A 17,401-nucleotide genomic window follows, 5' to 3' on the forward strand; every position below is an offset into this window, starting at 1 on the left:
CTGTGACAGCGGGCTAAGCTATAGGACATATAACCCTCACTGCTGTTCCTCCTCAGGGAGGATCCTCAATCATTCTCAGGCAGATAACAGATATAATTCCTCCATCATGTCCTGGGCCTCGCCTGGAGGTCTCTTCTCTATTGGACAGGTCTGGAAAAAATCTCCAAGGGAAGGTATTAAAACTGCATCGCATTTGACGCTCCAGCAACCTTCAGCAGAACTCAGAGCAACAATCTGAAGTAGAACTGATATTCCGACTGGACTCTGTGTTCTCACTGGACCAGAACCACTGGGGTCAGACTGAGCGCGTGTGCAGCGAGGCTGACAGCAGTCCAGACATTTCCAGACACTCGATCAACGTCATGTTAGAGACACGGCAGGAGCAGAGTTAGCAGTGCTAGCTGACGACAACAAGTCACTGACACTGATTTGCAACTAAACTAATGCGTCGTGATAAATTCTGCTGACGCTCTCTGCGCTGGATGCACTACAGGTGGCAAAGGAATTTGTTGATAAGTACTCTAAAATAATCTCCTTCTAAAATGTGATCCAGTTTTAGATTTAACTACACAACAGCAGAGAGTTCAAATGGTTCCACCTGGAGCAACAACAACTATAACGATAAGTGAATTACTTTTAACAAAATTTGTATATTTTAAACACTTTTAAACACAAAAAGTAACAGTAGACGAGTACAAGGTTCAGTTATTTGTAGGAAGGAAACGTTAAGATTTGTCAGAAAAAAAGTATTTGCAAAGTATTTGTACTTTGTTTCTTCTAGCGTTGTCTAAAATATTGATATAAATCGATTAATTATCAATATTGAAAAATAAAAACGGTTCAATATGACTTTTCCATAGTATCGATATATCAACACATATATCAACACTCGACGTGAGCCGCCACCAACACACACAAAAACACTAGTATTGCGCTAGTATTGTAGTATTGTATTGGTAGTATTGAAAATCGTATCGAAAACCAATATCTTTCAAAATATCATAAGTCTGAATCTTGTGATCTGGAACATGCTTTTTGATTATGCACAGGGAAAAAGATGCAATCGATTAGGGACATAGTTGCGTGGCCCTTCCAAGTTTTCTAGGAGACATCCACTGGAGACGAGCAATCTCCCACAATCCCCCTTGGCAACGGTGAACGCGGACATTGCACATTTCCATAACAGGGATGCGATCGATGTGCCTTTGTTTGGTGATGGGCTGAACCGGAGAGCGTGATCTCTGTCTGGGTGGCGACGACTCGCAGGCTCGCGCCCGACTTCATGCATGTGGAAGAACCACCCGGGAGCTGGACGTGCACCGCAGGAAAAGAGCGAGGACGACCCGGTGGTGGTCCAGCCTTTTGCTAAAACGCTGCCGGGTGTGTGATCGTAAAACATCCATCCATCCATCCATCCATCCATAGAATGTGCGTAGTAAATTCCGCCATGCATTGTTGCACAGGGAAAGTTCAATTTTTCCAGTTGACCCTGGCGGCCAATCATCCGTGTCTGTTGTTATTATTCAGACAGAGGGGGAGAAATATGAAGTGAGCGCATTAAATATGCGCCAGAGAAATCAATACTTGCACTCGGTAGCAGTGAGTGACAGGGGCGGACACCTTCCGCTGCTCGCACACACTCGCCTCCGCCGGTCTGTATTAGTCGCGGTGATGAGAGTGAGGGGCTAACAAAGGGAGAGCGAGGAGAGGAGGGGAAACAGATGAGCGGCCAGACTGGGAAGAAAGAGAGAGAGTGAGAGAGACGGAGAGAAGTGATGAGTTAGCAGGATGAATAAATGAGGAGGAAGAGGAATCGGAGCATCGCGCCGCCGCCTCTAACTCGCCACCATTAGCGTGCGCTTACGACCCGCTGGATTATAGATTTTACGCGTGGCAAAAAAAAAAAAAACCCCGCTCTGTGATTGGTGGATGGGGGTCGGAGGCACCGTGGCTCGAGGTCTGCCATTAGCTAATTAGCTCATAAACTAAACTCAGCCAGTTGTCCAGGAAATGCAGCGCTGTCGCCGTGCATCTGAACAGTTTGCCCAAGTGTGAGCCGAGTGTCGAGGACGCGTTAAATATGTTTCATTAGAGGCACCCGCACTCTCACAATGTGAAAAGCACTCCTAACCAGAGTGCTAACCTTTATATTATGTGTGTGCATATATATTAACATATGTGTGTGTATATATATATATGTATATATGTATATATATATATATATGTATGTATGTATATATATATGTATACATATATATATATATATATATATATATGTATGTGTGTATATATATATATATATATATATATATATATATATATATGTATATATATATATATGTATATATTTATATATATATATATGTATATATATATGTATATATATATATATGTATATATATATATATATATATGTATATATAGATGTATATATATGTTCTTTATATGCAACAGAGAAAAAAATAGATCCTTTAGCTGGGTAACATAACAGAAAACAACACAATGAAATTCATGGCCCTGTTCTGTCTATTAAGTCCTGACTGTTTCTCACAAGCTTGTCGAGGTTTCTGTTAGATTTAATAGTAGGCTGCCTTCACACGGGTTGGAATAAAGGTCAGAAAATCATATAAATGTATTTGCAACATTTGCAACAACATTCAAAAATATGCATTTTTTTTTGCTTGCTGTTTGGTTGTTTATTTGTTCCTTTTTTTTCTCTTTTTTTTTTAAAAACAAAAGATGCATGTTTTAATAGAAGAAGAAAAAATAGTAGGTTGTGTATTGCAGCTAAACACGTGACTCAGTTTGAGTGGCCAAATAATCGCTGTTGTTACTCTGGTGCATTCGTATTTTTGGACCATGCCCCTATTTTCTTTCTCTTTTTTTTGTCTCGCTGCATGGGTTCTAAAAGGCAACACCTTTTTTGCAACACACACACGTCTCCCAGCATGCGCAGCGGAGGAAACGACAGCCGTGATTAGAGGCCAGGCGCCCTCCCACAGAGCGGTGCCACCTCGTAAAATTTAACAGAAAGCGAAAATCTGCATAAGAGCAGAATGGGAGAAGTCATAATAAGGTGATTTGCTTTTTTTCTTTTTTTTTTTTATCTAGAATCACTGTAATGCGTGCTGCATACATCCTAGTGCAGCAGAGGCACTTAAGAAAGAGGGGGGGATGATTTAGGGCACAATTTACCTCCTGGATTGAGCCAAAACAAAAGTAATGATATGCAAATAATATTCAACAGCTTTGGGCAGGAAAATGATTCCATTCTTATATATTTATGTACATATATATATAAATATATAAATGTACATTTTCTATCTAATAGCTCGGATACGCAGGTACGAGCGGAGAGATTTTAATTAATGTGTGCGCTTGTGTAAAAAAAAAAATATATATATATATAGAAAAGCTGGAGGTTCCTTCCGCCCGGCGCTGACCTTCAAAAGCAAATCGGACAATTGGGGGGGAGAATGGAGGGAGATGGAGGGTGAGGACTCGGGGAGCGAAGGAAGGATGGAGGAGGGGGGGGATCGATTGTACATTTCATTCACACGCAGGCATGCACACACATTAATCAAAAAGCAAGCGGGCCCATATGTGCACAAATAGCCCCGCGGTGCGTGCCATCATTTATTTTGTGCACACGCACAATCAAACGTTGGAAAAAATCCCACTGGCTGCCCCTCGGCTCCTCGTGCGCGCGGGCGCGGACGTGCACGCGCCTGACGGAGAGTTGCAGCAGCAGCAGCAGCAGGGTGGGACGCCGCACGCAGAGGCGGCTCCATCGCGGCCGCGTGCGCGCGCAGACACTCCCATTATTGTCAGGTAGCGTCATTAGTGGCCTTTGCTGACCAGGCTCTTGTTAAACATGCTGCCGCCGCCGCCGCCGCTGCTCGCGCTGCCGCCGTTAAAGAGGTGTTGCTAATTACGCCTGAAGTCTGGCTTCACCTTTCAGGCTCTCGGCCTGACGAGTGTAATCAGCCTAGCACGCAGACGGGCGGCGGCGACTCGCAGCGAGGTGGCAGTGAGCTCCTGCGATCCGGACGTTACTGTAGCTGAGGACTGAGGAGACGCGACTCCTTCTGCTGCTGAAGGGTTTGGAGGGAATACGCAATTAGATCTTTAGTGATAGCTTTTTTTCTCCCCCTTACTTCACAAAACTTCCTCTTTTGTGTCCGTTTCCTGTGTGCGTGCGTGCGTGTGTGTGTGTGTGTGTGTGTGTGTGTGTTTGCGCGCGCGTGCGTGCGCGCTCGCGAGCTCTGCAGCATGTTTTATAATAACATCTGAAGGGGCCGCCGACCGCCACACAAATCAGGACGTTTCGACACAGAATCCTTTCAAAGGGTTTTTTTTTTCTTTCTCTCTTTCTTCCTCTTTTTTTCTTCCGCTTTCTTTCACCAAGACATGCCTTTCTTGTTTGCGCCCCTCTCGGTGCCCCACGACCCCCCTTCCTGCTCCCATTACTGAGCGCCGGGGCCTGGGCATTGGCCTTGAACTCTGACCCCGCCTGTAATCAGTCATATCCCTGGGCTCTTCCCTCCTCTCAGGCCACAGACAGCTCATCACTCCCGTCGGCCCCTCCCTCCTTCCCACCTCTTCCTCCTGTTCTCCCTTTTGTCCCCTCCCCTGCCCCTTCCCTCTTCTTCCTCTCCCCCTCAACCCCACCCCGACTTTCCCTCTCACTCCATGCAGAATGGTCACGCTGGCTGTTAAAGCCTTGCTTCTTAAAGACGAGGCAGAGTAAACACGGCCCCGGCAGCCACCAACACCCCCCCCCCTCAGCGTGGGCCCTCTGACTTATCTATCAGTCTGTGCAATGACCTCACGCTGATGAGTGAATGATGCCGTCAACTTGTCAAGAGAGGACAGCTCGGCCTCAGACAAGGAAGTGGCCCAGATTGGAGACGGGTAGTTCCCAGATCTCCTCTCCTACTCCACTGCAAAGTCTGTATTGAGAGACCCTTGTTGATTCCTCCCACCGTCCAAGGACATTCACATTAGGCCAGTTGACATCTAAATCGTCACTGGGTTGTGAATGTGAGAATGGATGGATAATGGATGGATGGATGGCTGGATGATCGATGGATAGACAGATGAACAAACAGCACCAATTGCATTCTGTCCATCAGACTGTGTTTTCCTGACCAGGTCAGTGGTTGCATAGCATCAGCTTTGTTGGGTAGGAAACAGAAAAAATAGAAAAACAAAGCCACTTCCTTTCATGGAATCCCCTTAAAATAAAAGTACCACAGTGACGTCTTTTTTTCAAATGCACGACTAAAATTTCCCGACAGTTCTAAAGCAAAAAGTTGTAGCTGCAGGAGTTTGTATGCTGGGGAACCATGGTTTGCGTTCCCATCCGTGACTGCACCAGCGAGTCGGTCTGTACCTGGAAGCAGGAGAAGATCTGGTGAAATTCTTCCTTCTGCACACTTCAGGGCTGTGGGGTTCTGATGATTTGGTGCATCCCTGACTGCCTGTTGCTGCATCTGGTCTGTTCTGGTCTGGTCTGGTATCTGGTCTGAATTGGTCTGATATGGTATCTGGTCTGGTCTTATCTGGTTTGGTCTGGTCTGAACTGTCTGATCTGGTTTCTGGTCTAATTTGGTTTCTGGTCTGGTCTGGTCTGATCTGATCTGATCTGATCTGGTCTGGTCTGGTCTGGTCTGAACAGTCTGATTTGGTTTCTGGGCTAGTCTGAACTGAACTGGTCTGATCTGGTCTCGTCTCATGTTATCTGATCTGGTCTGGTCTGATCTGGTTTCTGGTCTGGTCTGGTCTGGTCTAAATTGGTATCTGGGCTGGTCTGTTCTGTTCTGGTCTGTTCAGGTCTGTTCAGGTCTGTTCTGGTCTGTTCTGGTCTGTTCTGGTATCTAGTCTGTTCTGGTCTGGCCCGGCCTGGCCCGCCTGTCTGCACACACTCTATCCACCGGCGATATGAAAGGCTGCCAGCGACGTGACGGTTGAGTAGCGAGGTGACTGCCGCCACCTCAGAGGTCAGAGTTGAGATTGGCCCGCGGACGGCAGAATACAGAGGGGGCCGTTTCGCCCGGTAATTATCCAGATTGAATCCACCGGCGTGACTGGAGAAAGTAATAAGCGCTCCACCCTGAGGGGCCGGACCTCATTTCAAAAGCTTCAAAAGCAAACGCCTGATGCGCTGGAAGAGGCCGGCGGAGCTCCGCCTACCCGCCCTTCCTCGCCACGCCGAGGCGGCGCTCAGGGTCACCTCCGTCCGTCCGCGTCTGAAATGCCACCTCCCTCGCGTCCCATTTGGCAGGTGCAGCGGGGCGGCCAGGGACGCAACCTCAGCGTCCTGTCCTTTCAGGAGAGTGCATGTTTGGCCTTGCGGGAGCCGTCCTGGTATTTCTGCTGTAAGATATGCTGCGGCCCAGCCGTCCGTCAAAGACAGATGTTACGCAGGTCCTGACAAAGTGGGGTTGACAGTGAGGAAATGCCGGAGTGCACGTTGAACTCTTGCACTTCTTAGCCTTTTTCCTTTTTTCCTCTCTTTTTTCACTCCGATAAGCAAGAAGGCTCGAGGGCTTTTTCCATCTTTCTCTCCCTCACTTCATTTGTCGGGAAAAAAAAAAACAATCAAAAAAAAAGTCGGTGTTCTTTGTGCTGCGGACGAAAGGCAGCTGCCTCTCGTCGCGGAGGATGTGATCAAAGCAAATCAAGGCCATCCGCTCTTCTGCGCAGATCATATCTTAAATACGCAACAAATGTCCCTGACATGGACGCGGACATCATGGAATGTTTTTGTGCCAGAGGGCCTCGTCTCTGTTGTGTGTTAAATGTTTTATTTTTCTGGTTCGCCAACAGGAGAAGCAATGAGAGGAGGGCATCGGGTCGCCGTGTCTAATAACACCCACTGACACCTACACACTCGCATTACACACACATACACAAACACAAAGTGAAGACTCTCAGGTTTTGCTCATTGTTGGTTTTTTTTTAATTCTTTTTCTTTGGTCTGTGCAGTTTAAGACGGGGCCGGGTTAGAGTTGAGGCAGCGCAACAGTGGAGGGTTCAAAGCAGAGAGAGTCGAGCCGAGACGTACGGAGTAAAAGTAGAAACGCCGCGTTTCTTTGTCTGGAAGGTTTTTTAGACACAAAGTGCGCGTTTTGCATGGAGCTTATACACTTCTTGCCGGCATCCGCTCGCCGCCCACCACTGCAGCAGCAGCAGCAGACATGCTGTCACTCTCACGCTGCATTCTTGGAACAACTACTGTAAGTGCTTTCAGTGCACTTACTTTGTCTCATGAGTTCTCAGTTCTCTTGTTTTCTGTGAAAATATTTGTTCCTTCACTCCGGTGCTCAGGTGCAGCAGTGGAAAAAGGTCTTCATGGTGTTCAGCGTACATAACGTACCAATTTGACAAGATCAGATGGTTTTCTAGCCATCTGTCTCTTCGGATTTGTCGCAGCGGTCGGTCCGACTTACTGGATAATCTGCACTCATTCTCACACCTGAGTGAGCAGAGCGAAGCAAAAGTCTGGCGGCGGTGAAGGATGTACGCAGTGCATTTTGAGTTTTAGGTTGAAAAGAAAAAAATATCTTTCAGCATTTAAAATATTTGACCACCTCCTCCTTTTTCCTCTTCCTCTTCCTCTTCCTCCTTTCTCCCCCGGGCGTCCTGCAGCACACTCACCATAAACGGCATCAGCCAGGATGACGAGGCCATCTACCAGTGCATCGCGGAGAACAGCGCCGGCTCCACGCAGGCCAGCGCTCGCCTCACCGTGCTCTGGGCCGACGGCCTGCCTGGCGAGCCCACCGACGTCCAGGCCGAAGCCCTGTCGCCCACCACGGTGCGGGTGTCCTGGAAGGAGCCCGACCAGAACACTCAGGACATCATCGGCTACGTGCTCCACATCCGCAGGATGCCAGGTGAGCATTTTTGAGCGATGGAAGTAATGTGAAGATTTTATGTGTATACAGAGGCTGTGATCCTTGCAAACAGTTTTTTAGGGGGGGGGGGATTCACCTTTAATTTTGGCTATTTGTCATCATTATCATTTTATATGTGTACAGGCATAAATAAGAGATGTGTACACACTGGACCTATTTTTTTCTTTAGTTTTCAGTATTTCTTTTGCTTATGGGTTATCATCTGCAGAATAGTCACATTTTGTCACGCTTTGGGCGCGCACGTGCGCTCCTATCTCCACATGTGTTGGTGTCGGGCGGTCCTGCGGCTCCCCTCTGCAGTTCTGCTGGATAGATAATTAAGGGCCCTCAGGGGCCGACCAATGGGATCTGCAGTAATTACCGTTCCAGGATGGCACGGCCCAGCAGTTCGGGGGCTGGAGGTAGATAGCGGTTATGGTTGGTTGTCTCAGGATTAAGAGCGATAAAATGCTTTAACACATTCTTTATAACTGCCCCTTTTGCCCCCTCCATGTCCTCGGCCCACCCCTGCAATTGTCCCAATAATTGTCACGCGGTCTTCCACGAGATTGGCTGTTAGCCGTCAGCCTCTGCTGAAGAAAGAGCCATTACTGAACTGGGCCGGCGGACTATAAAATGGAAACGGGATATATTTATTGTGTTTCCTCCTTGATCTCATTTTCCCATCGTCCCCCACGCTTCTCTCTCTCTCTCTCTCCCCCTGCCAACGCCCTCTAAACCCTCCCTCGGTGGCGCTCCGCTGACCCCGCCCCCCCTCTCGTAGACCCGGTGGAGATGGAGTACGAGGAGGCCGTCAGCAAGGCGACTCTGCAGCAGATCATCAGGGACCTGGAGCCCTCCACCAGTTATACCTTCTACGTCAAGGCTTACACCTCCCACGGGGCCAGCAAACCTTCGGACAGCGCCACCGCCAGCACTCACGGCGAGGGTGAGTTCAGTGCGCCGCCGGAGGTGTGGGATTTATTTCAGCACTGGGGCGGATTAGAGTTGGGAAAATAGAATATTTTCCGCTCGCCTTTCATGAGGCATCGGTCACACACTGATGTCAGAAAGACACATTTTGCACCTTTGGCTCCGGTGAAAATGAATTCTTGTGGGATCAGAAATATATATATATATATATATATATATGTATATATATATATATACACAGTATGTATAGGGGCGTGTGTGTGTGTGTGTGTGTGTATAACTTTCGACTTACAGAAAGTCGTTTCTGTAAAAGCTTTTCAGTGCATGTTAAGAGACAATTTGCACGCATCGAGGTTTAAATAAAGGTGAAAGTCTGCAAGGCTTTAAGCTTATTAATAATTTCACAAGCACGCTTGAACGGACACTTTCAATTTTTTCACACCCACGCAGGAAACACTGTGTTTGGTAAATGGTGTGTAGCACTGTCGTACACACTGTTGTTGGGATCACTCCATAAAAGTGGTCCAACTACTGATTACTCCTTTTAAAAGTAATCTAATTACTTCTTTAACTACTTTGTTTCAGAAGTAATCAATTACTAATTACTTTAGTTAAAAAAAAAAAGATAAAGTAACAGTTGAGAACGTCTTGTTTCCTGCGCATAATGTACAATGAACCACAATATTCTTTCATTTAGACCAGATGAACTCAAAATTTTCATTTTCCATAATTTCCATCTACAAACACAATCATTGTTTTTTCTTTTGCTGCCCCCATGCTTGTTTTGGTGCGTCGTCGCATATCAGTGACATTACACGCACGGCTGCATCACCAATCCCAGACATAATTGCTTTTGGTTGTTTTTCAAAATTTCAGACATTTTGTGGATAATAAGACATTTTCAGCTTGCAAAATATTTCAGTAAAGTAATGGAATAGTTACTTGATAAAGTAATTATGATATAATTTCCAGTTTTGCCACAGTAATCACGTCACGTTACTCCGTTACTCCGTTACTAAAAGAGTAGTTTAATTACAGTAGTGGATTACTTGTTCATAGATTACTCGCCCACACGGTGCCATCGGAGTCATTGTCACACTCAGCGACTCACACATCCATTGCACGACAGCCGAGCGTTGGTTCTTCTTTGTTCAGTGAAAGTGAGAAACTACGGCGTCGTGACGCACGCAGCACGAGTGTCTCTGTGCGCGAGAGAGGCCTCCCTGCAGGCGCTCGTGTTGCTGAACCGCTGCGCCGCTCGTTTGTTGTGTTGCAGTGCCGGCGCCTCCCTCCCTCGTCACCAAGGTGCTGAACGGCAGCGTTATACAAGCGACCTGGGAGCCCTCCTCCAAGATGGGCCAGCATCAAGGCTTCAGGCTGTACTACAGACGTGCCCACACACCGCACTTCACCGGTCCCTTCACCTTCCCGCGCAACGTCTCCCAGCACACCATCACTCAGCTGGGTGAGACCCGCAGGTTCCTCCGTCACCCACGCGGTTGCGTAACGACGTTGTCTCGGAGATCTTGGCTTTCATTACAGGAATCGGATCCGTTTCTGCCTCCCGCATCTGAGACCCGAGATCAGACCCACGTTATTGTCCCGGAGGAAATTTTGTCTTGAGGCTAAAAATTGTCCGGCACAACTGCCTTTTTTTTTTTCTTCTTCTTTTTTTTTTCCCCCTCCGCCACGTGAGCACAGTGCGAGCACACGTGACAGGACGGTCAACAACAGAAAGGGTTGAATATTGCACAGAGTAATATTGAATCGTTGTAGGTATGTAATAGTAGGGCACGTGATAGCAAGAGGGGATAAAGTACAATACAGTGTAAGATAAATGAAACCATACAAAATCCACAGAATGTGCCTGTGTAATCTGCTCTGGGCTGCACACAAGTAAAACCGCACTCAAGATATCAGAGAACGCTGATGAAGTTTTAGGAGGTTTTCAATTTTCAGGTCAAATAAGTTCATTTATTCAGAATTTGGTGCAGTAAATGCACTGTTTTGTCCTGATGAAGGGGTCAAGAGCCTTTATTTACCATCCTGCTGTCCAGTGGAACAGCCATGCAAAATAAAGCAAATTAGCCGTCTGTTTGCAGCCTCCTGTTGAAACTGAGTTCATGCTAGACCCAACATGAGACAAACACCTGGGTGGGGGTGTGTTGTCACTCGCCTGTGAGAGAGAGTCAATGAGGTCCCCCGTGCCCCGCGTGACGTCACAAAGGGCCCACTACTGCATGTATGAGCGTGCCCCTCACTCACTCTCTCACTCACTCACCCTCTCGCTCTGCCCTCCTCCAGACCCGACGCTGGTCTACGAGGTGAAGCTGCTGGCGTACAACCAACACGGCGAGAGCAACTCCACCCTGCGCTTCGTCTCGCTGCGGGAGGCCGTGGAGAAGTCAGGTGATCACCCCACCCCCATCCCCCCATCCCCCTGCCCTCACCAGTGTTGTTGGGATTACTCCATAAAAGTAATCCAACTACTGATCACTGATTACTCCTTTAAAAGTAATCTAATTACTTCTTTAACTACTTTGTTTCATAAGTAATCAATTACTAATTACTAATTACTTTAGTTAAAAGTAAAGATAAAGTTGCTCAGTGCTTTGGAATGCAATTTCAAATATTGTCGTTGTTTCCTGCACATAACTTACAACGAACCACAAAATTCTTTGATTTAGACGAGATGAACTCAAACTAATGTTTGTATTTGCAGCTATCATAGCTTTTGCCAGCTATATTTTTAGCCTTCAAAAGACTGGAAAAGTAATGGAATCGTTACTCGATAAATCATTGCCACAGTAATCCCGTTACATTACTTACTCAAAAAGTAGTTTAATTACAGTAGGGGATTACTTGGTAATAGATCACCCCCCCACCCTCTCTCTCTCTCTCTGACACTGCCACTGCTGTGCTTCCTCAGTGCTGGACGCGCCGTGCGACTGTGTGACGGACGAGCAGGGCAGGACGTCCACGACGGGCATCATCATCGGCATCCACATCGGGGTCACCTGCATCATCTTCTGCGTGCTCTTCCTGGTCTTCAGCTACCGCGGCAGGTGTGTGTGTGTGTGTGTGTGTGTGTGTGTGTGTGTGTGTGTGTGTGTGTGTGTGTGTGTGTGTGTGTGTGTGTGTTCTTTTTTTTCTCTTGCCTCAACCATGGCGTGTTCTCCCTCACCTGTCACTTTCCCCCGCATCCCCCCCAGGTTAATGATGTGCAAGAGGATGGAGGCCACGCCCCCTGCTGGCCGCAGCACCGCCCTGGAGCCCTCGTCCTCCTCCTCCCAGGGGGCCTCGGGGCTGAACGGCTCCGCCAGGAGAGACTTGGAGTTCGGCGGCGGCGGCAGCGGTGGCGCCGCAGGGAAGGAAGCGGCTGCCGGCAACGAGCTCAAGAGACTCTTCGCTCAGCCGAGGCAGGATGTGTGCACGGTGAGCGCCCGCTTGCACACACACACACACACACACACACACAACTGTGGCGCTTGCCCGCCTGCACGATATGATACCAATGAAATATTGAGAGAGAGAGCGAGAGAGAGAGAGAGAGTAAAAGCACAATGCAAGAGTGTGCTTGCATTGTGCTTTTACACATCCAGGCTCTGTTCTGAGGGCATACTGCAAATTACACAAGCTGAACTGTGTTGAACACCTGAGCCGGTGTAGGTACAGGATCTGTCCAGGGCTTCGGGATCTGTCCGGGTGCGCGATTTCCAGCGATTTCAGTGGCGTGACAAACTGTGATTGGCTAGGTGGCGTCTGTAAGGCTACGAGAGATCTGTCCAGGGGTCCGGCGACTGCCGACGTCATTAACGACAAACTAATTAGCGGCCGAATGAACGAATGATGGATAGATAGATGGATAGAGAAGAAGCTGTGGCACCTGATCTGTACATGTTTGGATGTAGACTTCTTTTTCTTTTTTTTTTGGAAAAAAAAAAAAAAAAAGGTCAAATATCCAGCTGAAGGCTCTTCGCCAAGTTGAAGAAAAAAAAAAGTAAAATCTTTGATAGAGTGCACCTGCTCCTCTGATGCTGCACTGTAACAAGTCCGTCCATATGTTTCTACATTTTCCAATACATTTTTCCATTTTTTTTACTTTAATATCATTCCCTACATATATATATATATATATATATGGTTATATTTGACTATTGTATCGCTGCTGAGACAAATTAATTTCCCTCCAGGGATTATTAAAGTCTTGTCTTGTCGCCGTCTACGGAAGGAAAACAAATAAATGGGGACTGAAATTATGTAACCCCCCCCCCCAAACCCCAACCCAATTTATGTCTTATGATGTCTGTTTCTGTGGGTTTTCCAGCCTGGCTCGTTGCCGCTGAACGACACCCAGCTGTCCATGATACCGCTGGATGAGTTTGTGCTGGACCGGGAGACGCAGCCCGAGGAGCCTCCCGCTGAGGACCAAGGCTGACCCGCTTCACACGGCGCTGCCAGCAGCGTCCGCTTAAGACTCTTCTCTCACTCAGGTTGACAAGATTCTCCTTTGAAAAGTAGTTGGGTTTTTTTTTCCCGATTTCGTGCAAAGATCATTATTATTATTATTTTTATTTTTTTTTTTTTTTTTGTAAATTAAGAAGTATTAGAGAATCTAGGACTACGTATCAGAGCATTTCTGGGGCCTGAGGGTTTTTTGGAGAGCTCTCTCCTCATTCACCAGGCCGCTTCAGTGCTTTTTATTTGTACTTTTCTTTTTTCACTTGCTGGTGTTGGGCAGCACAGAGAATAGAGACCCCAGAATGTCCTTGTTATACAATGATTTTATTTTTTAAGTTTATAAGTACAAATATAAATATATATATATATATACATATATATATATATATATATATATATATATATATATATATATATATGTATGTATATATATACATATATATACATATATACATATATATATATATATATATATATATATATATATACATATATATATATACATATGTCAAAGTGGTTCTAAGTTATTGGTCTGACCTCTACTCCTCTGTGGATGTCAAAGACCTCTGCTGCCAGCTCTCGCCTACCAATGATTCCACCTTCTCGCTCACAGAAGACCTCAGCCTTTCGTCCAGGGATTCGATAAAATTCTGTCTCAGGACTTTGTTTCAGATATCAATGATTTGTTTTTTGATTTTATTTTGTTGTTGTCGTTGTTTGTGTCATTGTTGTTTTGTTTTTTGTTTTTTTTTGTTTGTTTTTTTAATGAGTTCTCGGCCTTCATACAGGCACTAGACTTGGCTGTGTGAACCTTAACGATTCAACGAAAACCTACCTCAGCCGCAATGAATGTGTCGCGGGAAAGACTCTCCGGGACTTCTGCCCCCCACGCCCCCGCGCCGTGCTAACAATTGCTGAACGCGCGGAGGAACTGGTTGGTTTTGAAGTGTAGAAGATCAGGCGCCGCACTACCTCAGATGTCAAGGAACGTCTCTCGCTCTCTCTCGCTCGCTCGCTCGCTCGCTCTCGCTGTCGCTCTCTCGCTCGTGCTCGCCGAAGCAAAGTGGAAAAAAATATATATATATGGAAAGGAGTCTCCAACATATAGCACTTCAAAATCTGAAGTTAATGTTCTACCTCAAGATAACAATGTTAATGTCGTTGATGTTGTTATTTGTTGTTTGTCTGTTTATTGCATAATGACCCCCACCCTCCTCCTACTCCTCCTCCCGCTGTGAAACTCTGGTTCCAAGCTGTTGGTGAATATGATAGTGTTTATTGATACCATGTCAGTACCTCATGCAAGATGACAGACTAATGACACTGTTTGAAGAATTGCAGTTTGTTCGGAATTTGTTTGCCGTTCGTTTGTCAGCCTCTTTTTGTAAGGTTTCAATTGATTTTTTTGATGGTTTGTTTGTTTGTTTGTTTGTTTTATTATTTTGAGTTTAACCAGTTGAGAGTTAGAGACAGATCGCGTCGCTAACGCTGCTCTTCCAGGTCACACACTGAATAAGGTGCAACGCAGTCCTATGTATCGACAATTCCTTTCAGGTGCCCCCTAAAGTTATAACTTTCTAACTGCAGTCGAATCCAACGCTCGTCGAGTTGGTCAGACGAAACAATTTAGCACAAGATCTTCATTTCACCAGGACGCACCGTGCGCCCCACACGTGCGCTCGGTGTTTCGAGGAACCGGTTGGACATTCTTTTGGAAAACACTGGGATGGATGAACGGAGCTCCAGCTGGGAACGCGTTTGTAGCATCGCCAAGACGGAGCATCGGAGGATCAGCCCGGCTTACAGCCAGCGCAGCCCGACTGCCAAAACAAAAGTTGTCCAGGCGGCATCGTACAGATGCAGCCGCAGAGATGAAACACACTGGCATTGAAAGGGATGAAATTTGGAACACTGAGGCGAAAACAAGTTCACATCTCAGGTCCACGTTTTCAGCCTGGGAATCCGACTAACTGCTGGAACTTCTGTCAGAATCCCCGACCTGCTTCAGTTCCGTTTCCACTTCCTGATTCCTGAAGGTGACAGAGTGAGGTGTTTAGTTTTTTTTTTTTCACAACAAGTCAGTGTTTTCCCTCCAAGAGTGTCCAACCGTTCCTCAGATCCTATCTGGCATTTCAATCTAACGTCACTCTGGCAACGTGCTGCTGCTGCTGCTGCTGCTGCTGCTGCTGCTGCTGCTGCTGCTGCAGCCGCGGCTCTCTTAGTGTTTTTATGTTCACATCGCATTATCTGCCTCATTTCTCAAACACATTAATAGCCTTTTAGACATCTGGTGCCGAGGAGACATCACAGTAGCCGATCATGCTTGACTATTGTAAGTTTCCTCCTTGGGAAGAAGAAGGAAGAAAAAAAAAAAGAAGAGAGAGAACGAAACCCACAACTGCTGCTCCGCTCTCGCCCACCTGTCAACGCTGATTAATCAAAGTTCTTCAGGGACACGTTGTTTATCATAAAGACCACAGACAGCTGCTTGAGGGAGAAGTGTTGCCGGGTGGCACTGCGATCACTGGGCTCCTCTCCACTGCGCCCCTGCGCTGCCTTGTCACACGCCGCACACCCGACACGTTGCTCAGGTGTATTGTGGTTGGCCGGGCCTACCTCAACACTGTTTTTGGCCTTTGACTCAGGTCCTTATGAGGGAAACAGAGTACAAACGGTACACACACACACACACACACTCACTCACTCACGCGCACATACACACGCAATATATATATATATACATATATATATATATATAAATACATGTATACATGTACGTAGATGAAGGAAGCAGTTTAGAGTGTTTTTGTATCATGCACCATTTTTTTGTTGTTGTTTCGCTCGTGATTCTCGCGCATGTGAACGTGTCACTTTTTTCTTGGTCATCTCAAAAGAATTTCCCAATGTTCCTGTGCAGTTTGTTTCTTTGTTTCTTCTATTTGAGTCGAGGAAGCTCAGATTGAAAGACGCAGTGTTCACTTGTACAGCCTTCACATGATGTTGTTCTCTGGCTCAGTTGATGAGAAGTGCTCATGTCAACCCTCGCGATGGCGTCCCTCTTGCTAGTCGTGCCAGTGCTGTGTGTCCCCCCCACCCCCACCTCCAACCCCACCCCCTGTCTGACTGTTCCATGTGTCTCCTGCTGCTGACCTGTGGTTTCTCTTGGCATCTTTCCTGGTGTTGGTGCGAGTACCTACTAAATACATCTTCTTACAATGCCGCGTTGTTGAGCATGTATTTGCCTCAACGATCTCAAAGAAGGCAAATCTTCAATTTTCAAATATTCACCAAGATTTGGTGCAACATTGACAGAAAGTTGTGTTTAAAGTGCTTTTTAAAGATATTTCAGATTTCAGATTTATATCCTATCACAGTCTGACTTTTCTTGACATTCCGCTTAATTGTCGTACCTGCACCCAACAGAAACCCGTGTGTGTGTGTGTGTGTGTGTGTTATTTTCTATACATATTTTCTCCAAACCTGCATTATTCATGTTTTTCCACATGAAATCATCTCAGAGTGATTCCTCGCGTCTGTCTCGATCTGTTTGTGGATGATTTTTCTTTTTCTTTTTTTTCACTCCTTGCTTCCATTTCTTGTATTCAATTGTACATGTTGTGAAAATCCTCATCGGGGATGGTTTCCTGTCGGAATAGTAGAACAGTCGTGCAGCATAATGTCGCCTGCTTGTATATTTATTTACTCCCAGTGTGATGTAGTCTCTCTGGGGCCGCTGTGGCCTCCCGACTTTCCACCTCTGTCCTTCGTCATTTCAAAGAGGAAACCAAGTGGCATGCTTTCTTTCCCTCCCTCCTTCCTTCCTTCCTTCCCTCCTTCCTCTCTTGCTCTCGCTGTCATCCTAATCTACTCCCTGAATGGAATTGCCCTCATCTTCCTGCCGCGGTCGAACCAGGTGTTGACCTGCTGCGGCGACGCCAGACGCGATGCGGTGGCGCCGTTGTTTTAACGCTGTACGATATTAGAAGTTGCGTCGTGGTGACACCCTCCCTCTGACTCACCGCTGAGACCAGCTGACTCCCTCGCTGGCTGGCTGGCTGGGGTGGGAGGGGCTATGTCCTGTATATATGGCAGCCTTTAATGGGAAG

General features: G+C 46.7%; 1 protein-coding gene across 1 annotated transcript in view; it reads left to right on the top strand.

The window, feature by feature from the left end:
- The window catches only part of igdcc3 (immunoglobulin superfamily, DCC subclass, member 3), a 56,532-nt gene extending 42,856 nt beyond the window's left edge, over positions 1–13,676 (top strand). The window contains exons 7-13 of the mRNA XM_076021383.1: positions 7,654–7,901; positions 8,686–8,850; positions 10,111–10,299; positions 11,139–11,243; positions 11,764–11,899; positions 12,047–12,269; positions 13,162–13,676. Coding sequence (XP_075877498.1) covers positions 7,654–7,901; positions 8,686–8,850; positions 10,111–10,299; positions 11,139–11,243; positions 11,764–11,899; positions 12,047–12,269; positions 13,162–13,272 — 1,177 coding nt within the window. The 3' untranslated portion in view covers positions 13,273–13,676. The remainder of the gene's footprint in view (positions 1–7,653; positions 7,902–8,685; positions 8,851–10,110; positions 10,300–11,138; positions 11,244–11,763; positions 11,900–12,046; positions 12,270–13,161) is intronic.
- Positions 13,677–17,401: the final 3,725 nt, after the last annotated feature.

Source organism: Nelusetta ayraudi, unplaced genomic scaffold (assembly GCF_046127955.1).
Source record: "Nelusetta ayraudi isolate G7.1 ecotype Tasmania unplaced genomic scaffold, CSIRO-AGI_Nayr_v1 ptg000002l, whole genome shotgun sequence".
In the NCBI taxonomy this organism is placed as follows: domain Eukaryota; kingdom Metazoa; phylum Chordata; class Actinopteri; order Tetraodontiformes; family Monacanthidae; genus Nelusetta; species Nelusetta ayraudi.